General features: G+C 40.2%; 1 protein-coding gene across 6 annotated transcripts in view; it reads left to right on the plus strand.

Moving 5' to 3' along the window:
* LOC130180308 (NACHT, LRR and PYD domains-containing protein 14-like) overlaps nt 1-21932 on the plus strand; it is a 99990-nt gene that overhangs the window by 5162 nt on the left and 72896 nt on the right. For 2 of the 6 annotated variants that reach the window (XM_056393780.1, XM_056393781.1), the window contains exons 3-18: nt 35-267; nt 495-2322; nt 6782-6955; nt 7059-7232; nt 9316-9492; nt 9629-9802; nt 10109-10279; nt 10781-10821; nt 11395-11460; nt 11966-12045; nt 12509-12564; nt 12782-12996; nt 13976-14253; nt 14496-14609; nt 14718-14859; nt 15073-16024. In XM_056393780.1, coding sequence (XP_056249755.1) covers nt 35-267; nt 495-2322; nt 6782-6955; nt 7059-7232; nt 9316-9492; nt 9629-9802; nt 10109-10279; nt 10781-10821; nt 11395-11460; nt 11966-12045; nt 12509-12564; nt 12782-12996; nt 13976-14253; nt 14496-14609; nt 14718-14859; nt 15073-15497 — 4348 coding nt within the window. In that variant the 3' untranslated portion in view covers nt 15498-16024. Of the gene's footprint in view, nt 1-34; nt 268-494; nt 2323-6781; nt 6956-7058; nt 7233-9315; nt 9493-9628; nt 9803-10108; nt 10280-10780; nt 10852-11394; nt 11461-11965; nt 12046-12508; nt 12565-12781; nt 12997-13975; nt 14254-14495; nt 14610-14717; nt 14860-15072; nt 16025-21932 lie in introns of those variants that run through there. The other 4 variants (XM_056393782.1, XM_056393783.1, XM_056393784.1 and 1 more) reach the window with 4 other exon arrangements.

Consider the following 21932-nt stretch of genomic DNA (forward strand, 5'->3'; position numbering starts at 1 on the left):
TTTTATTTAAAAAGAAATGTATTCACATTCACAGAGAGAAGAGGAGAGGTGTGTCTGTGGAGGAGCAGCTGTCCAGCTGTGCTCTGTGTCAGGACGTCCTGAAGGATCCAGTCTCTACCAGCTGTGGACACTGGTTCTGCAGAAAGTGCATCACCTCATACTGGGACCAGTCTGGTTCTTCAGGAGACTCCTCCTGTCCCCAGTGTGGAAAAAGACCCAGAACAAGACCTAGACTGCAGACAGCCAGTCAGACCAGCACTGAACAAAGTGAGACTGAACATCTGTCTGCTGATGTCATCATTCTGAAACCAGGACCTGTTGTTTTATACAGAGTCATTTGTTACATCACACAGCATCGACATTTAAGATGATTATAAATACCACAACATTAAAATCTTTTCTTTGTTGTCTTTAATTTTTCTGCAGCTGATGAAAATAATCATCAGATTCTCAGATTCTCTTTCTTCAGTCTGACATTGTCTCTTCTCTTTCAGCAGATAGTGGTCTGCAGGAGGTTTTAGATCAATATAAGATCAGTCTGAGGAGCAGATGTGAACATGTGACTGAAGGAACTGATGGAACAGGAAGTGGAACCCTCCTCAACAGGATCTTCACTGAGCTCCACATCACAGAGGGACAGAGTGAAGAGGTTAATACCCAACATGAGGTGAGGCAGCTGGAGACAACTTCCAAGATGGAGACCCTCCATGACGCTCCAATCAGGTGCCACGACATCTTTAAAGTCTTACCTGAGCAACAGAGAGAAGACGTCTCTAAAGTCTCACCTGACCAGCAGAGACCCATCAGAGTGGTTCTGACCAACGGCGTCGCTGGCGTTGGAAAAACCTTCTCGGTGCAGAAGTTCTCTCTGGACTGGGCAGAGGGCTTGGAGAACCAAGATGTCAGTCTGCTGGTTCTGCTTTCGTTCAGGGAGCTGAACCTGATCAGAGATCAGCAGTACAGTCTTCTCAGGCTGCTCCATGTTTTCCATCCAACATTACAGAAGGTCACAGCAGAGCAGCTCGCTGTCTGTAAAGTTCTGTTCATCTTTGACGGCCTGGATGAAAGCAGACTGTCACTGGATTTCAACAGCAGGGAGTTTGTGTCTGATGTCACACAGGAGTCATCAGTCAACGTGCTGCTGACAAACCTCATCAGGGGGAATCTGCTTCCCTCGGCTCTGGTCTGGATAACTTCCAGACCTGCGGCGGCCAATCAGATCCCTCCTACATGTGTGGACAGGGTAACAGAAGTACGAGGCTTCACTGATGCCCAGAAGGAGGAGTACTTCAGGAGGAGATCCAGTGATGAAGAGCTGTCCAGCAGAATCATCTCACACATCAAGACGTCCAGGAGCCTCCACATCATGTGTCAAGTCCCAGTCTTCTGCTGGATCACTGCTACAGTTCTGGAGCACATGTTGACCACAGACCAGAGAGGAGAGCTGCCCCAGACCCTGACTGACCTGTTCTCACACTTCCTGCTGGTTCAGACACAGAGGAAGAAGAACAAGTACCATGAGGGACGTGAGACGAGTCCACAGAAGCTGACGGAGGCTGACGGGGAAGTTCTTCTGAAGCTGGGGAGGCTGGCGTTTGAACATCTGGAGAAAGGAAACATCATGTTCTACCAAGAAGACCTGGAGCAGTGTGGTCTTGATGTCACAGAGGCCTCGGTGTACTCAGGACTTTGTACTGAGATCTTCAGAAGAGAGAGTGTGATCTTCCAGAAAACAGTCTACTGCTTTGTTCATCTGAGCGTTCAGGAGTTTCTGGCTGCAGTCTACATGTTCCACTGTTACACCAACAGGAAGACGGAGGTCCTGAAGAACTTCCTGGGGAAACAACATGTTGATTTAGCCCTGGATGACTTCCTGAGGTTAGCCATGGAGAAATCCCTCCAAAGTAAAAATGGTCACCTGGACCTGTTTGTTCGCTTCCTTCATGGCCTCTCTCTGGAGTCCAACCAGAGACTCTTAGGAGGTCTGCTGGGTCAGACAGAGAACAGTCCAGAAACCATCCAGAGAGCCATCAACAACCTGAAGGAGATGAACAGAGAGGATATCTCTCCTGACAGAAGCATCAACATCTTCCACTGTCTGATGGAGATGAAGGATCACTCAGTTCATCAGGAGATCCAAGAGTTCCTGAAGTCAGAGAACAGATCAGAGAAGAAACTCTCTGAGATCCACTGCTCAGCTCTGGCCTACATGCTGCAGATGTCAGAGGAGGTTCTGGAAGAGTTGGACCTAGAGAAGTACAAGACATCATTGAAGGGACAACGGAGACTGATCCCAGCTGTGAGGAACTGCAGAAAGGCTCGGTGAGTCCAGATTACGGAAATTTGATTAAACGTTGGTAGAGATGGGGCCCCATGTGTAGAGGCTACAGTCCTCGCTGCAGTCGGCCCCGGCTCGAATCCCGCATCGGACGGCCTTTCACTGCATGTCATTCCCCATCTCTCTGCCTCCCCGTTTCCTGTCTCTCTCCACTGCACTGTCCAATAAAGGCAAAAAAAGCCCAAAAAAATATACTTAAAAAAAAAAAAAGGTTGGCAGAGATATGACTTGATTTGTTGTTCGGCCCCCCTGACGGACGATCAAAAAGCCAACAAATATGTTTTATCTGGCTTGGTTTGAAGGACGTCTTTGTCAGTTTTGGTAAAGACCAGATTTCTTTTTAAGGCAACGCATCAACAGTTATAAGGGAAAGGGAAATGCAAATTTCCGCATTGCAGTGCAAATTGCCAAAGGACACCAGGTTTCTGGAGCTACCTCCTAATGCTTCACTGCAATTTTCGAATTGCCTGTGAAAGACGAAGGCTTTGCAAAATCAAAAATATCCATGTGATAACTTTTGTGAGGTTTGGTCTGAAGATCATCTGTGCCTATTTAGTGAAGTAGCAAAAAAATCCAATATGGTGGAAATTGACATCGTACGATGCATTGAACTTGGCTTGATCCAAGAAATTCAATTAAAATTGCTGAAAATCGGGCGCATGGTTCAAAAGTCAACTTTGACCTGTTGGTGCCGCTAGAGCGCTTGAGGCACGGACATAAAACTTGAAAACCGTGAAAAGCATTATGGGAGTGTCTGGACTCTGTGTACCAAATGTCACAACTTTTTACCATGTGGTTCTAGGGGCTACCACAGATTCACATTCACACACATGGTAGAAGAAGTTTACAGATGATGGAGAATAGGTAGAAACACAACGCGTGCCTACGCTTATGTGTCTTCCTATCTGCTGATAACAGGTTAGCAAGGAATAGCAAGGTCAATAACTGACACAGAAGGCTGAAACACCCTCTGGTGTGACAGTACAGGTGCGCACCTGATATCCTAAAGTTTTTGTGGAGGCAATTAAGAATAGTTTGGGAGAAACAGGTTATTCCCAGAGCATGGCGTAGGGCAGGAGGTGTTTTTATTCCAAAGGAGAAGGAATCCTCAGACCTGAGTCAGTTTCGAATGATCTCTCTCCTAAATGTAGAGGGGAAGATCTTCTTTAGCGTAGTCGCACGGAGATTAACTAGTTATTTAGAAAGGAATAGCTTAATAGTTACTGCAGTACAGAAGGCAGGAATACCAGGGTTCGCAGGATGTTTAGAGCACACTAGCATGATTTGGCATCAGATTCAGGCAGCCAAGACACAGAAAAGAGACTTGCATGTCATATTTTTGGATTTAGCAAATGCGTTTGGTTCAGTGCCACATAGCCTTATTTGGGAGGCATTTGATTATTTTAAAGTGCCTGGAGTAGTGGTTAATTTAGTAAAATTGTATTTCCAAGATATTAGGCTGTGCTTAAGCACAGCAGGCTTCACAACAGGATGGCAGAGGCTAGAAATAGGCATTATGGCGGGGTGCACGATTTCTCCATTGGCATTCACAATGGCGATGGAGGTAATCATTAGAGCTTCTAAGTTGTAGGTGGATAGAGGCGGCAGGATGGGGTGCGCCTTACACCAATTAGGGCCTACATGGATGACATGACGTTGATAACTACAACAGTGCCATGTATGAAAAGTACTTGAGAGATTTAATAAAAACTTAAAGTGGGCTAGTATGAAAATCAAGCCTAGTAAGTCTAGAAGTATCTCAATAAGCAGAGGGAAGTTAAGTGATAGGAAGTTCGTAATAGATGAAGAGGAAATTCCAATAATTAGGGAAAAATCAGTAAAGAGTCTAGGTAGGTGGTACAAGGCAGACTTGAATGACGGAGAACAGGTAGTACAGTTTCGGAAAGATGTTGCTGAGGGACTGGATTAAATAGATAAATCAGGGCTTCCAGGAAAGTTGAAACTGTGGTGTCTGCAGTTCGGGTTATTTCCCAGGCTGATGTGGCCACTGTCTGTATATGAGATTCCAATATCTGCTGCAGAAAAAATGGAAAGATTAGTTAGCTCTTACATTAGGAAGTGGCTAGGTGTTCCTAGATGTTTAAGCACAGTGGCACTGTATGGGAAAGGCATACTTCAGCTCCCAGTAACTAGTCTAGTGGAGGAGTTTAAATGTACCAAGGTTAGGACAGAGCTCCTGTTATCTGGGAGTAAAGATGCGGTAGTTAGTGAGGTGGTTCCAAACCTAATCAAGGGGAGAAAGTGGAATCCAAGAATCGCAGTGCAGGAGGCAGAAGCAACGCTCAGGCAGACAGAGATTGTGGGTAATGTCCAAATAGGCCGGGGAGGCTTGGGGCTTGGCCCAGGCAAACCGGTGTGGAGTAGAGCAGGTCCCAAGGAGAAGAGAAAGCTAGTCGTGGAGCAGGTTCGTAGACAGGAGGAAATATTAAGGGGTGCAAAGGCAGTGGCCCAGGCTAAGCAGGGACAGTGGGTGAATTGGGAAGGTGTAGACAAGAAAAAGCTTAGCTGGAAAGAACTCTGGAGCATGGAGGAAAGTAGTATTATGTTCATTGTGTTCAGGTACTGCAACTTTAAACATTCTGTCAGGGTGTAAGGTTAGTCTGTCGCAAGGCAGGTATACGTAGCGACATAACCAGGTTCTAAAAAGCTTAGCTGCAGGAATTGAAGAGTTACGGAGGCAGGCAAATTTTGAGGGCCTAAAATAAAGAGAGTTGCAATCAAGTTTGTTCATGAGGGAGAGAAAGTTGGTAAGACAACAAGAAGGCAAGGCAGCTTAGAAGGTGCTTGTGATTGGGAAATGCAGGTAGATTTAGGAGGAAAGCTTGTTGTTCCCCAGGAAATAGCCATTACAAAGCTAAGGCCTGATATAGTCTTGTGGTCTAGGAGTAGAATGAAAGTATATTTCATAGAGCTGACTGTTCCGTGGGAGGCCTTAGTTGAAGAATCATATGAAAGGAAAAAGCTCAGGTACGCAGAGTTAGGGGCAGAAGCAGAGCAGCGAGGATGGAAAGTTAGGATTTGTCCAGTGGAAGTAGGATGTAGAGGATTTGTAGCAAGGTCTGTTGTTTCTTTGGTGAGGGAGTTAGGAGGAAGTGGACAGAGTGTGAGGAAAGTTGTAAAGGACATGTCAGATGAGGCAGCAAGATCCAGTCAGTGGATTTGGATGAGAAGGAGTAATGATAGCTGGGGGCCCAGCAGGGGGAGCACTTAGGATAGACAGACTCTTAGGAGAAGCAAGGAAGAAATCCAGGAAGAGGAAGTGTTTTTAAGTGGCGGGTGTGGCCTGTGTGAGCCTCTTTGAAACCATGCGGTTAGTCCAGGTGAGGTGGCCTGTATTGTTTGCTTGTATTGTTTGAATTGGTTTGTAGTGTGTCTTTGGGTGTTTAGGTGAGTTTGTTTGTTTTAGGTGAGTTGCATGGTGTGGTGTTGGAGAGTGGGGGGGGCACAGCCTAATCCGGCGGGGGAGAGTTTAGCCCAAAAAGGCCCCTCTCCCTGACTCTACCTCCCTCATTGTCTTGGAGAGTGGGGGAGTAGGGGGAGGTAGAGCACAGCCTAATCCGGCGGGGCAGAGCTAGCCCAAAAACACACATCTCCCTGACTTTACCTCCCTCATTGTCTTGGAGAGTGGGGGAGTAGGGGGAGGTAGAGCACAGCCTAATCCGGCGGGGGAGAGCTAGCCCAAAAACACACATCTCCCTGACTTTACCTCCCTCATTGTCTTGGAGAGTGGGGGAGTAAGGGGGGGTAGAGCACAGCCTAATCAGGCAGGGGAGAGTTTAGCTCAAAAAGGCTTCTCTCCTTGACTCTACCTCCCTCATTCAAAATGGCCGCCACTTTCTCCAACTGTTTAGGGGAGTTTGTTTGCTGAATCTGCTGAATCTGCTAGTGTGTTTTGTCAGAGTTGATGATGGTGTTGTTTGTGGTAGCATAGGCAAGATAAAGAAAATAGTCGTGGTGTGAGGAGCAGTGATGGCTGGCATTAGGGGAGTGACTCTGGGACGCCAGTGATCACTGTCTAGCCTCCTGGAGGTGTCGTGGGACCAACTACACGAAACACTGGTGAAAGGAGGTTCCCACCTGATGACCCCAAAGACATGTTAGTTATCACTGCTTATTAGTCTGTATAGCTAAATTAATAGTTATTATAAGACATGTTAAGCTTAGGGAGCTATTCACTGAGTCTGGTCCATTTTCTGTAGCACAAGTTTCTTGTGTTTACCTTAAATAAATGTAGGTCTGCAAGAGTGATGAGGATTATTGTTTCATGTCAAACACAGAAAGAGAAGATGAGCTGAACCCCAGATGTGAAGAGCAGATGTTCATCACATCATCATGTTGTGTCATCATATGCATCCACTGTATTTTTATTATGAATTAAATCTGATTTTATTCTAACAGATTTTATATTTTCTCTCATCACAGTCTTTCTTATTGTGGACTCTCAGAGACTCACTGTGAAGTCGTGGCCTCAGCTCTGAAGTCCAACCCCTCCCATCTGAGAGAACTGGACCTGACTGGAAACAACCTGAAGGATTCAGGAGTGAAGCTTCTGTCTGCTGGACTGGAGAGTCCAAACTGTAGACTGGAGACTCTGAGGTCAGTTTGTCTGTCTCTCTACTCATTTTTACCAAATATCGTTGATTAGGAATTATCTGATTGATTATCAATCATTTTATCTACTTCTTTTATCTTTATTCAGATTGAAGCGCTGCAGGTTGTCAGAGATCAGCTGTTCTTCTCTGGCCTCAGCTCTGAAGTCCAACCCCTCCCATCTGAGACACCTGGACCTGAGCGACAACAAGCTGCAGGATTCAGGAGTGAAGGGTCTGTGTGGTTTTCTGGAGAGTCCAGACTGTCGACTGGAGACTCTGAGGTCAGTTCACTGACTGTTACTGTTGTAGATCTTATATCTTTATCCCACAACTGAAGCTGATTTATCTTCACACAGAACTTGAATCATTCACTTTGATTTAATGAATGAACGACATTTTAAATAGTTGTTGTCTCATGTTTCCAGTTGTTCTTCTCTCAGACTGAGAATGATTCCTCAGTTGTCATGAATAATGTCTGTTCACCTCAGTTAAATCGTCAGAACTCACACTCGTGTTTCTCTCAGTCAGACGACTCATGTTTTCTAAATGAACTGTAGTTGTTAGGATCAGTTTCTACTTCATTTGTCCTGACCACCAGAGACGGTGTGTAATAGCTGGATATGCAACACGAAAGCTCAAGAAGTCAAGACATAATACCAACAAAGTCACATGTGACCTCGGTGACACAACACCCTGATAAAGAGGCGTGTCACCCAGCAGTCGGCTCCTTTTCATCTTCACGCAGGTGGAGTAAGCTGTTAGCATGAACTAGCATCAGTGCTTACCGCCTGTGCCAGTAGCCTCGCAACCTATTGGTTGGAGCACCGTTTCCTCTAGAGGCTTCATAGCCGATGCTCATTTCCCAAGTTTTGTCGGAACTAGGGCCGCAAAATGTTGGACTTTTCCAGGGAAGTAAACATCTTTATTTCCCCGGCGGATGTTCCTTGTTACTGCCTACCGTCTCCCCTCATTGCGGGCAGGTTACTAGTGTGCGCTGTATTGGCTGTGGGCTTTTTACCTTGACCTGTCTATTGTGGCATTAGGGAGTCTCTTTTCTGATGGGGAAGAACTAGAGCAGGAGGAACCAGAACAGGAGTCCCCTATCTCCTCTGTAATTCACACAGGTTAGGAGCACACTCCCTGAAGGATGCTGAGGCTGGTCTTTCCACAGTTAAGCAAGCCATTCAGTTGGCCGTATCATGGTTGTCTGGATGCTGCCCATGCACCTTTGGCTGCATTTTTGGCCCTTTAAAGAACCACGCGCACTATAGAGTTTGTGTGATCAGGCTGTGATCTAGACTGTACTTACTGCTCGGGCACTAGTGCTCTGTTGGTGCACGGATCAAGATGTGGACCCAGAGTGTTGCTCTGTGTTTGTATAGCTCAAATGTTGATGAATATGGGTCTGTTGGTTTCTGCCTCAATGTGTACGTTGCTGCCATCTCGCCTCAGCATGTTGTGGTGGACAATTGGACTGTGAGGTCACATCCTCTGGTGAGTCATTTTCTGAATGGTGCTCTCCGGTTGTGGCCCCCACATGCTGTACGGGCGCCTTCATGGGATTTGCCTATTGTCCTAGAATCTCTATGTACCCCACTGTTTGAGCCCCAGGAACCGGCTGTTCTCAGACGGCTGTCCGGTAAGACTACCTTTCTCCTCGCTGTTGCATCTGCAAAGCAAAGCTTGTTGGTGAGCTTCATGGCTTGATCGTTGCCAAGGATTGTTGAAGTTGGAACTCTGATGGGTCTGGGGGTTTTCCATGTGGTCCAACCCCTCATTTCTTTTGAAGAGGCTTTCAGCTTTTCATATCAATCAGTTTGGCTGTATTTGCCCCACAGCGGGGGGCGGAGGAACTGCATCCTGATGTCAGACTGCTTAGTCCTGTTCAGGCTGTCAGATGTTACATAGATGTGTCAGCTGGGCTCTGTAAGTCAGATGCACTGTTATGGTGGGCACATGAAGGGTTCTGCCAAACAGAGGCTCTCAAACTGGGTTGTTGATACCATCTCACGGGTGTACAGGCTCAGGGGCCTCCGGGTTGCCCGACTAGGAGTGTCTCCACCTCCTGGGCTCCCTTGAGTGACATCTGTGCTGCTGCTGCTTGGGCTTCCTCCTGTACCTTTGCCCACTTCTACAGGGTTAATGTGCTCCTTATGTGCTTCTTGAGTCTGCAACCATGGCACAGTGAGTGTGGATACCTCTTGACTTCGTTGGTGTGGGTATTACATACCGTCTCTTACAGTCAGGAAGATTGAAATAGAATGAGAATTTTGTATATATCTACGTTAACTGTAAATTTTATAATATTGTATGACAAAGTCACTCTACTCATTTTTTTATTTACATGTTTTATTCTTTATTCAGACTGAGGTTCTGCAGGTTGTCAGAGATCAGCTGTTCTTCTCTGGCCTCAGCTCTGAAGTCCAACCCCTCCCACCTGAGAGAACTGGACCTGAGTGGAAACTGGGACCTGCAGGATTCAGGAGTGAAGGGTCTGTGTGGTTTTCTGGAGAGTCACGACTGTCGACTGGAGACTCTGAGGTCAGTTCACTGACTGTTACTGTTGTAGATCTTATATCTTTAATCCACAACTGAAGCTGATTTATCTTCACACAGAACAAGGACATATCTGATCGATTATCAATCATTTTATCTACTTCTTTTATTCTTTATTCAGATTGAGGAACTGCAGTTTGTCAGAGATCAGCTGTTCTTCTCTGGCCTCAGCTCTGAAGTCCAACCCCTCCCACCTGAGAGAACTGGACCTGAGCTACAACAAGCTGCAGGATTCAGGAGTGAAGGGTCTGTGTGGTTTTCTGGAGAGTCCAGACTGTCGACTGGAGACTCTGAGGTCAGTTCACTGACTGTTACTGTTGTAGATCTTATATCTTTATCCCACAACTGAAGCTGATTTATCTTCACACAGAACTTGAATCATTTACTTTGATTTAATGAATATGTTTTTTTTTAAGTTGTTTTTTGGACATTTTTGCCTTTATTATGATAGTGACAGTGAGAGAGACACGAGTAAGTTAGGGGAGAGAGAGGGGATGTACCAAAGAGTCATACCTGGGTCGCTGCCATAAGGACTCATTGATTGGGACATATCTGATTGATTATAATTGATTTCAATCTCTATGTTTTATTCTTTGTCCAGTTTGAAGTTCTGCATGTTGTCAGAGATCAGCTGTTCTCTGGCCTCAGCTCTGAAGTCCAACCCCTCCCACCTGAGAGAACTGGACCTGAGTCACAACAAGCTGCAGGATTCAGGAGTGAAGGAGCTGTTTGATCTCCTGAAGAGTCCAGACTGTCGACTGGAGACTCTGAGGTCAGTAGGGGGGAGGATGGAGTCCGGCCATGATGCTTTCAGCAGTATTGCATTAAACACAGTTACTATCAAAGCAACCCGTGTTTCCTGTAAACCTCCATCCTTCTCAGTGAAGCTGTGAGAGGAGAACAGTGACAGGCTTCAGGATTGGACAGAAAGACAGAGAGAGAAACGTCAGCCAATCACATGAACTCACATCCAATGATGAGCCAGATAGCGAGAATACTGTCTAACTGTAGTTACATAAAAGGCAATGTATACAAAATAAAAAGCAAATTACAAGAGGGTGGAAAAAGAGTCTTCTAGTAGAAGTGGTTCCTTTTAGTTTTCTAGAGCTCTGATTGGTTGAGAGGCAGCGTGTTTATACATTTTTGATCTGATGCTTTAAGTCTCACCTGTTTCAGGGCTGGTTACCATGGAACCGTGATTATCACCGTGAGGATTAGTAAAGCTAACTCAAACAAAACTTTGTAACTGATGTTGCTGTGTTTGTTCCTGCAGAGTCAACGGCAGGGAGATTAAAGCTTCCACAGACAAAGCCTGTGAGTACTGCAAGTGTCTCCTCTTCATCTGTCTGTGTCCATGTAGTTTAATTATAGATCAGCCAATCAGAAGAGAGGCTGAGAGCCTCCTCTCTTCTGATTGGCTCACTGACCTGTTGTTACTAGAGCTGCAGAGAGAAGCCTGAGAGAGGAGATGTAAAACTACACTGAGATGGTTTTTATATCTTCTGATGGATCAACACTTCAAATAGTAAAGTAACATATATAATAATGATTTTGATGGACAGAATTTATTTGCATACAGATGTTTCAGCTGACAGCAGTATGTGCCACATGGTCAGCTGGACTTGGAGGAACATTAACAGACTTTGTTTGGAAGCAGAGTTTCATGATCAGAATATTTAAACGTGGTAGTAACTAATAAATCACCTTATAGTCCAACAACAAAACATCACTCAGGTTCAGATCAGGCAGTTCCTCCCAATCACTCCCCTCCAGGTTTCTCCATCGTTACCCTGGTGAGCGTTGAGGTCTCTCGCTTTCTGCAAAATTGTTTTTAGACAATAGACGAATTTTAATCAAATGATTTTCATGCTTTCTAAATATTGTCAGTGAGTGTGCAGCCTGCTGCTGAAAAAGGAGATCTGCTCTCAGAGGGCCCGTCATCGTTACATCAAGGTAAGAAACACTGTTGACAGATGATTCTGATCAAGACGATTGTGCTTTTGTAATAATGTCCTGTGTGTTAGAGGGAACATATGTGTTGTTTACAGAGATAACAGACCTGAGGCCAAAGTGATGCTGCAGGCCTGTGATCCACAAACATTAAATAAACTGTGTGTCGGTGCAACTGATGCCTGAACAAGACACAGATACCTAAAAGAAACTAACTGCTGCCGTGGAGGAGAAGCTCACACTCCAGTCTCTTCAGATTTGACTCTCTACCGTGCTGCTGCTGTTTATCAGAGTGTTTACAAAAACAACATGTGGCTGCAGCTACAAACAGCGAGCACGTCCCTGTCCCTGACTCAGTAACAGATATTTGGACTCGTCAGCTCATGCTGATGCACAGCCAATAGAAAACCAGGAGCGTCTGAGAGGAACGTGATGACAGGAGGCTTTGAGCTGCTCACATCCTCCGACTTCCTGTCTGACTCAGATCTGTGACTTCTCCTCCCATCAGGTGACTCTGATGTCAAACTGGACACGAACACAACAGAGACAAAGCTGGACGTGTCTGAGGACGACACCAGGCTGATGAAGGTGAGAAAAACCACCGTATCCTGATCAGAGTTCCACTTTCTCATTGTCCCTTAAATTCTGTCATTATCTATTATACGCCATCGTTAAAATTTTATTTTAATGACAATGAGACATTTCATATTTAATAGTATTTGATTTTTCAAAACAACTGGGATTATGTATTTCTGAGGGCGTGGAGAGAAAAGATGATGAACAGAGACTTTTCACATCAACACCACATGAAGCAGGTGGATGAATTGTTTTATCTGCTGTCACAGTGGAGGGAACTAAAACACTGTGGCCATTGAGTCCAAATATATTTATGTACTTGATGTCTTTAATATCTTTCGTATCTGCAGAATCTGCTGCTTCAAACCGCTCGGATGTCGTCTGTAAATAATGACTTCATTCAGTTCAGTGTGAGAATATGTTGGTTTATTTCTGCTAATGATGTTGTTTGATGTTGTTTCTTTGTGAATCACAGCCTCCATCAAGCTTCACGCCTGAACTGAAAACTGCATCTACACAAGTGTCATACAGGTGATCGCATAATAAAATCAGCCAACACTGTTTTCCCTCTTCTTCACGGCTTTCTGCAGAGTTGGTGGCGTCATGGATGCCTCTTGTCTTCTCTCCTTCAGTGACCAATGTGTTACTGTTGTATTACACAATCATATCATGTTTAAACCTCTCTGTGGGTCCTTCCTGTTTCTGGTGTGGTCCGGTCCGTGCTCATTCAGCCTTCTGTGTCCTGCAGGTTCAGGTGTCCTGGTCCGGGCGGGTTCCAGTGTACTTCTACTGGACTGGTATTTGTGATGGCTCAGGAGGCGGAGCTGCTCTACAGGATCGTCCAATGGGATGAGACGCTCCTCAAATCTGCCGGCAAGACGGCTGCAGGGCCGCTGTTCGATATCCAGTGTCCCGAGGACGCTGTCCGTCAGCTCCACCTCCCACACTGTGAAACTAAGGATGGTGAGTAAATGACTAGTCTAATAATTACTAATAGTCCTGGTAGCGCCCCCTGTAGGCTGCACAGTCTACTACAGCCCCAGTCAGACAGATCCCATTATATAAACCAGACATTTGGTATTTCATATAGATTTTTTATTGATAAAAGTATATGATGTTTAATATCATGTTGATAGTATCAGATATGGGATCTCTGTCGTGCCATAGCTGCTTGATGTTTGAACATGAGTCTGGAAACCTTGTAACTGAGATCCAGCAGCAGCCGTGGGGCTTGAGGAGCAGCCTCCATCTATGGTTAAATGTATATTTAATTCTCTGCTGTCTCTCATCATCCCTCTCTTGTTCCACCTTCTCTGATGCTTCAACAAAACAAACAATAGCCAAATAGAAGCTGAATAAATCACAGTAAATGGTAATAAATATGTTGAATTCAACACATATTAAACTGGATTAAAGATTCGATGAATGTGTCATTGACAGGAAAACCACAGTTTGTATTTTGGCAGCTGCTGTTGTTTGATGTGAAGAGCTCAGTTACAGGAAGAGTCACTAGATGGCGGAGGGATTCGCTCTGTGACTTATCTTTGTTTTCATGTTCACAGTTTGTTCCCAGTTGACTGGTGAAATAAATTATTATCATTTAAAATAACTTATTTAAATTTGACCACATGACCTTAGTGTTGGACTTTCCAAACAAAAGTGGTTGTGATATCACACTTGAGACCATGTAGCCTCTGTTCAAAGAAGAATTTGGAAATGTAATCAACAGTTGTCAGGGCATAAAACCAATTATTGTCATTGATCTTTACGTCGGTGCTGAAAGAAATTGTTGAAATCGAAAATTGAATCGGATCATGACCTTGAAATGGAAAGTCAGATTGAATCCTGACACCTCAACTAAACATCAAATAAAATGATCTGTACCTTTGTGATGAGGCCGTCGTCGGGGAAACAGATGATGAATGTGTGTGTGTTTCCACAGCTCTGCTCTCTGAAGGTCTGCTGTCTGTCGTCCACATCACCGATGACGGAATGAGCGTCCTCGAACCGCTGGAGATCACAGACACTCATGTGATCGTCAAAGTCCCTCATCTCTCTGCCTTCGGCCTAGCCTGGGTTTCGGAGGTTTTATGGAGACTTTGGAACAACGTGCACCCTATTAGCGGCCAAGTTTTGCTGTTCCTCCGACCACCAAACCCAAAGACACAGAGGCAGAACCTCAATGTGCTTCTCCTGCCGAGCAACGTCCCTCTGGAAGAGGTAAAGACTTGTTACAGCTTCACTCTGAGCTCAGACTCATCAGCATCATCAGATATTGTACTACGTTTCCAAATAACCGGGTCATTTAACAAAGATGGACAAGAACTGGATGAACATCACATCTCAAGGATTGTCAGAAAGCTAAAACGTATAAGAGACAATATGAAAGTGTCCTGTGGATTTATCAGTCGGGCTCAACTGAGGATAGATGGTCTAACTAACATGTTCTCATGTCTCTTAAGGTGAGCAGAAAACAGCCGATGTCTGTGTACATCCCGGCGCCTTCCCAATGCAAACTCATTAAAGATCGAAATTACACCGCACACTGTCCGACGGCCCAGAAAGTACAGCCTGAGGTGAGTATGTGAAAGAATAGGTTTAGTAACACGCTGATACGATTCATCAAACTTGTAGTTTACTGTGGAAACTGTCGGGACACTGACGCTGGTGCTACTGCTTTTCAGAAAGCAGAGTTTGATCTGCATTTTGGACCAAACTACCACCCAACGTTTGAGATCCGGCTGCCTGCAAACACAGAGCAAGCGACTGTAACCGTCCGAGACCAAACGGATGCAGATGTCTGGAAGCACGAGTTTGACCTGACTGGTAAAGTCTTCATCCACCTGCAGCATCAGTCCACCTGATAGTAGAACAGGACAGGAGAGAATAGTTAGTGATTGATCCACGGTGCCTTTATTCTGCTTCTGCCAGAGATCATCTTCAGTTCTGTTTACTAGCAGCAGTAACATATACTGTATATGCAGCCACTCATACACTATACTGTAAATTTAACACGTACTTTTCTTGTTCATCTTATAGGTCCTGATCCAGCATGGACTCCTAGTGTCCCAGGATGGACTCCTAGTTTCCCAGCAGGGACTCCTAGTTTCCCAGGATGGACTCCGAGTGTCCCAGCAGGGACCCAGAGTGTCCCAGCAGGAACCTCTACTGTCCCAGCAGGGACTCCGAGTGTCCCGGCAGAAGAGAAGCTGAGGTCTGTTCGGACACAGTTCGTCAAAAGAGTGTCTGAACCTGTTCTCCATAAGCTGCTGGATAAACTCCTGGAGCCTGGGGTGATAACTGACGGTGAAATGGACTGGGTTGTAACACAGAACACACGGGCGGACAAAGCTCGAGCGGTGATCGACACGGTGCAAAAAAAAGGATCAGAAGCCAGTTCGGTTCTGATCGCTGCTCTCTGTGAGGAGGATTCATGCCTGTCAACAGAGCTGAACTTAACGTGAAGCAGTAACAGTGTGAATCAGGGTGTTTGTTCTCTGTTGTTTAACAACGTTTGGTAAAAGACTCTGCAAACATGAATCAGGGTTACATGTACTCTTCTGGTTCACATGATAAATTTATATTTCCACAACAATTATTACGACATTACAACAACAGACACGAGTCAAAGGAGAGGTTTAATTTGAAGGTGGACTCTGTGGACTGTGAAAATCTCTCCTGCTTTGACTCATTGAACATTTGTATATTTACACAAATGTGACTGTAAAGTTAGTGAATATGTTTGTTACTGGAGATTTAAGGTAAATAAGTTTTTATGTTCATTCTCTTTGATACAACATCATCATCAACAAGCACCATATTCTTTACAAAAATCAAAGTTGCTCTTCATCCCTGTACTTCTCAAAATCCACAGTAAAGCACCTTACTGTCAATTATTTTCCTTTTTTATACTTTACTTTGTATACATATAAATTGTTCTTTTTAAATAAAAAACTACTTTGTACTCTATATAATTATGTCTATGTCTGTTGTTATTATTTATGATGCACTGGTCACAGAAAAAGCCAGAATGAATGATAGTATAGTTTGATAAAATTATAAAAACATTTTATAAGCCTCGGAGTGGAACGTTTTGGATGTTTTCGGTTTAAAAATCATCTGGTGAAGCGCTCTACCACCCTGCTGTCCTCATCCTTGAGGTATGGTTTCTTGGAGTTTCACAGAATAAAGTATTAGAAAATGTAAGGAATGTCATAGTATGAGTAATATGTCATAAAAAATGTGTCACATCAAAAATGTCATAGTATAGTAAGGCATAAAAAGTCATGAAAAAGTCATATTATAGTAAGGCATAAAAAAGTCATAGTATAGTAAGGCATAAAAAGTCTTAAAAACATCATAGTATAGTAAGGCATAAAAAGTCTTAAAAACATCATAGTATAGTAAGGCATAAAAAGTCTTAAAAAAGTCATAGTATAGTAAGGCATAAAAAGTCTTAAATAAGTCATAGTATAGTAAGGCATAAAAAAGTCATATTATAGTAAGGTATAAAAACGTCATAGTATAGTAAGGCATAAAAAGTCTTAAAAACGTCATAGTATAGTAAGCCATAAGAAAATCATAGTATAGTAAGGTATAAAAAGTCATGAAAAAGTCATAGTGTAGTAAGGCATAAAAACATCATAGTATAGTAAGGCATAAAATGTCTTAAAAACGTCATAGTATAGTAAGGCATAAAAAAGTCACAGGATAGTAAGGCATAAAAAGTCATGAAAAAGTCATAGTATAGTAAGGCATAAAAAGTCATGGTATAGTAAGTCAAGAAAAAGTCATAGTATAGTAAGGTATAAAAAAGTCATGAAAAAGTCATATTATAGTAAGGTATAAAAAAGTCATAGTATAGTAAGGCATAGAAAAGTCATAGTATAGTAAGGCATAAAAAAGTCATAGTATAGTAAGGCATAAAAAGTCATGAAAAAGTCATAGTATAGTAAGGAATGAAAAGTCATAGAAACATCATAGTATAGTAAGGCAGTAAAACGTCATAGTATAGTAAGGTATAAAAAGTCATAGTATAGTAATCCATAATAAATCAAGAAAAAGTCATAGTATAGCAAGGCATAAAAAAGTCATAAAATGTCATAGTAAAGTAAGGCATAAAAAGTCACAGCATAGTAATCCATAATAAATCAAGAAAAAGTCATCGTATAGTAAGGCATAAAAAGTCATGAAAAAGTCATAATATAGTAAGGCATAAAAAAGTCATAGTATACTAAGGCATAAAAAGTCATGAAAAAGTCATAGTATAGTAAGGCATAAAAAGTCATAAAAAGTCATAGTATAGTAAGTCAAGATAAAGTCATAGTATAGTAAGGCATAAAAAGTGATAAAAAAGTAATATTATCGTAAGGCATAAAAAAGGTATAGTAAAGTAAAGCATAAAAAGGCATAAAAAAGTAAAGCATAAAAAGTCATAAAAGAGTCATAGTATAGTAAGGCATAAAAAGTCTTTAAAAAGTCATAGTATAGTAAGGCATAATTAGTCATGAAAAAGTCATAGTATGTTAAGGCTTAAAAAATTCATAGTATAGTAAGGCATGAAAAAGTCATAGTATAGTAAGGCATAAAAAGTCATGAAAAAGTCATAGTATAGTAGGGAATAAAAAGTCATAGAAACATCATAGTATAGTAAGGCATGAAAAGTCTTAAAAACGTCATAGTATAGAAAGGCAAAAAAAATCATGAAAAAGTCATAGTATAGTAAGGCATAAAAACGTCATAGTATAGTAATCCATAATAAGTCAAGAAAAAGTCATAGTATAGTAAGGCAGTAAAAGTCATAGTATAGCAAGGAATAATAAGTCATGAAAAAGTCATAGTATAGTAAGCTATAAAAAAGTCATAGTATAGTAAGGCATAGAAAAGTCATAGTATAGTAAGGCATAAAAAAGTCATAGTATAGTAAGGCATAAAAAAGTCATAGTATACTAAGGCATAAAAAGTCATGAAAAAGTCATAGTATAGTAAGGCACAAAAAAGTCATAGTATAGTAAGGCATAGAAAAATCATAGAATAGTAGGGCATAATTAGTCATGAAAAAAATCATAGTATAGTAAGGCATAAAAACGTCATAGTATAGTATTGCAAAAAAACCAAAAAAAACATCATAGTATACAATGGCAAAAAAAACAAAAAAACGTCATAGTATAGTATGGCAAAAAAAACATCATAGTATATTATTGCAAAAAGTGACAAAAAAATAAAAAATAAAATGTCATAGTATAGTATGACAAAAAAAAAAAAAAATGTCATAGTATAGTATGGCAAAAAAAACAAAAAAAAACGTCATAGTATAGTATGGCAAAAAACCCTCCAAAAAACGTCATAGTATAGTATGGCAAAAAAAAAGTCATAGTATAGTATGGCAAAAAAAAAAAAAAAAAACCTCACGGTATAGTATGTCAAAAAAAAAAAAAAAAACGTCATAGTATAGTATGGCATATATAAAAAAAAAAAAACGTCATAGTATATTATGGCAAAAAAACCGTCATAGTATAGTATGGCAAAAAAAAACATCATAGTATATTATTGCAAAAAGTGACAAAAAAAAAAAAAAAAAAATGTCATAGTATAGTATGACAAAAAAAAAAAAAAATGTCATAGTATAGTATGGCAAAAAAAAAGTCATAGTATAGTATGGCAAAAAAAACAAAAAAAAAACGTCACAGTATAGTATGGCAAAAAAAGACAAAAAAACAAAAAAAACGTCAAAGTATAGTATGGTAAAAAAAAAAAAAAACGTCATAGTATAGTATGGCAAAAAAAAAACAAAAAAAAATGTCATAGTATAGTAAGGCAAAAAAAAAAAATAAAACGTCATAGTATAGTATGGCAAAAAAAAACGTCATAGTATATTATTGCAAAAAAAAAAAAAAAACGTCATAGTATAGTATGACAAAAACAAACAAAAAAAACGTCATAGTATAGTATGGCAAAAAAAATAATAAAACGTCATAGTATAGTATGACAAAAAAAAACAATGTCATAGTATAGTATGGCAAAAAAAAAAAAAAACGTCATGGTATAGTATGACAAAAAAAAACAAAACAATGTCATAGTATAGTATGGCAAAAAAACAAAAAAAACGTCATAGTATAGTATGGCAAAAAAAAAACATCATGGTATAGTATGACAAAAAAAAAAAAAACAATGTCATAGTATAGTATGGCAAAAGAAAAAAATAAAACGTCATAGTATTGTATGGCAAAAAAACGTCGTGGTATAGTATGGCAAATAAAAAACGTCATAGTATAGTATGGCAAAAAAAAAATAAAACGTCATAGTATAGTATGACAAAAAAACAAAAAAAACAATGTCATAGTATAGTATGGCAAAAAAAAAATAAAAACGTCATGGTATAGTATGACAAAAAAAAAAAAAAAAACAATGTCATAGTATAGTATGACATAAAATCATCAAAAAATGTAAGGCTTAAAAAGTCGTAAAACTGTCATAATATACTAAGGCATAAAAAACGTCATAGTATAGTATGGCAAAAAAAACCAAAAAAAAAACGTCACATTATAGTATGGCAAAAAACAATGTCATACTAAAGCATGGCAAAAAAAGACAAAAAAACAAAAAAAACGTCAAAGTATAGTATGACAAAAACAAACAAAAAAAAACGTCATAATATAGTATGGCAAAAGAAAAACCAAAAAAAACCTCATAGTATAGTATGGCAAAAAAAACAAATAAACCTCATAGTATAGTATGGCAAAAAAAAACCTCATAGTATAGTATGGCAATAAATGCCAAAATGGGACATAGTATAGTATGGCAAAAACATATCAACAAACCTCATAGTATAGTATTGCATAAAATTGTTTAAAAACGTCATGGTATAGTATGGCAACAAAACAAAAAAAAAACATCACAGTATAGCAGGTCCGGAACTTGAACCTGGCACTTGAGTGTTGTAAGCCAACAATCATAACCATTGTACCACCATGCCTCCTTCCCCCTGTTTTAGGAAACATAATTATGTCATGGCGTAAAACTAAAATAAAAAAACGTCATAGTATAGCATGGTAAAAAAAATTGTCTAAAAATGTCATAGTATAGTATGGCAAAAAAAGTCATTAAATAGTAAGTCATAAAACACCATAGTATAGCAGGGCCAGGACTTGAACCTGCGACCTTAGGGTTGTAAACCAGCAATCATAACCATTGTACCAACATGCCTCCTTCTCCCAATTTAACAAAACATAATAATGTCATGGTATAGTATGGCATAGAACTAAGATAAAAACACTTCATAGTATAGTATGGTTAAAAGAAAATTGTATAAAAATATCATTGTATAGTATGGCAAAAAAGTCATAGTATAGTAAGTCATAAAACATGATAGTGTAGGAGGTCAGGACTTGAACATGAGACCTTAGGGTTGTAAACCAGCAATCATAACCATTGTACCACCATGCCTCCTTCTTCCTGCTTAAGGAAACATAATAATATCATGGTATAGTATGGCATAAAACTAAAACAAAAAAACGTCATAGTATAGTATGGTTAAAAAAATTGTATAAAAATGTCATAGTATAGTATGGCAAAAAAAACAAAAAAACGTCATAGTATAGTATGGGAAAAAAACCCGTCACAGTATAGTATGGCAAAAAAAATAAATAAAAGCGTCATAGTATAGTATGGCCAAAAAAAAAAACAAAAAACGTTGTAGTAAATTATGGCAGAAAAAAACAAAAAAAAACGTCATAGTAAAGTATGGAAAAAAAACCCGTCACAGTATAGTATGGCAAAAAAAAACGTCATAGTAAAGTATGGCAAAAAAAAAAAACTTCATAGTATAGTATGGCAAAAAACCCCAAAAAACGTCATAGTATAGTATGGCTAAAAAACATCAACAAACTTCATAGTATAGTATTGCATAAAATTGTCTAAAAATGTCATAGTATAGTATGGCAAAAAAAATTAATAGAATAGTAAGTCATAAAACATCATAGTATAGCAGGGCCAGGATTTGAACCTGAGACCTTAGGGTTGTAAACCTGCAATCATAACCATTTTACCACCATGCCTCCTTCACCCTATTTAAGGAAACATAATAATATCATAGTATAGTATGGCAATAAATGCCAAAATGGGACATAGTATAGTATGGCAAAGATATATAAATACAGTTCATAGTATAGTATGGCAAAAAAACATCAACAAACCTCATAGTATAGTATTGCATAAAATTGTCTAAAAACGTCATAGTATAGTATGGCAAAAAAAACAAAAAAAAGTCATAGTATAGTAAGTAATAAAACATCATAGTATAGCAGGTCCGGGACTTGAACCTGGCACTTGAGTGTTGTAAGCCAACAATCATAACCATTGTACCAACATGCCTCCTTCCCCCTGTTTTAGGAAACATAATAATGTCATGGTATAGTATGGCATAAAACTAAAATAAAAAAACGTCATAGTATAGCATGGTAAAAAAAATTGTCTAAAAATGTCATAGTATAGTATGGCATAAAACTAAAATAAAAAAACGTCAAAGTATAGTATGGCAAAAAAAAACAAAACTTCATATTATAGTATGGCAAAAAAAAAAAAAAAAACGTCATAGTAAAGTATGGCAAAAAAAAAACAAAACGTAATAGAACGTCATAAAAAACGTCAAAAAAAACGTCATAAAAATGTATGGCAAAAAAAACGTCATAGTATAGTATGGCAAAAAAACAAAAAAAAAACATCATAGTACAGTATTGCAAAAAAAAACAAAAAAAAATGTCATAGTATAGTATGGCAAAACAGAAAAAACGTCATAGTATAGTATGGCAAAAAAAAAAAAAAAAGTCATAGTATAATATAGCAAAAAAAAGTCATAGTATAGTATGGCAAAAAAACAAGAAAAAAACGTCATAGTATAG

This window comes from Seriola aureovittata, chromosome 13 (genome assembly GCF_021018895.1).
Source record: "Seriola aureovittata isolate HTS-2021-v1 ecotype China chromosome 13, ASM2101889v1, whole genome shotgun sequence".
Taxonomy (NCBI): domain Eukaryota; kingdom Metazoa; phylum Chordata; class Actinopteri; order Carangiformes; family Carangidae; genus Seriola; species Seriola aureovittata.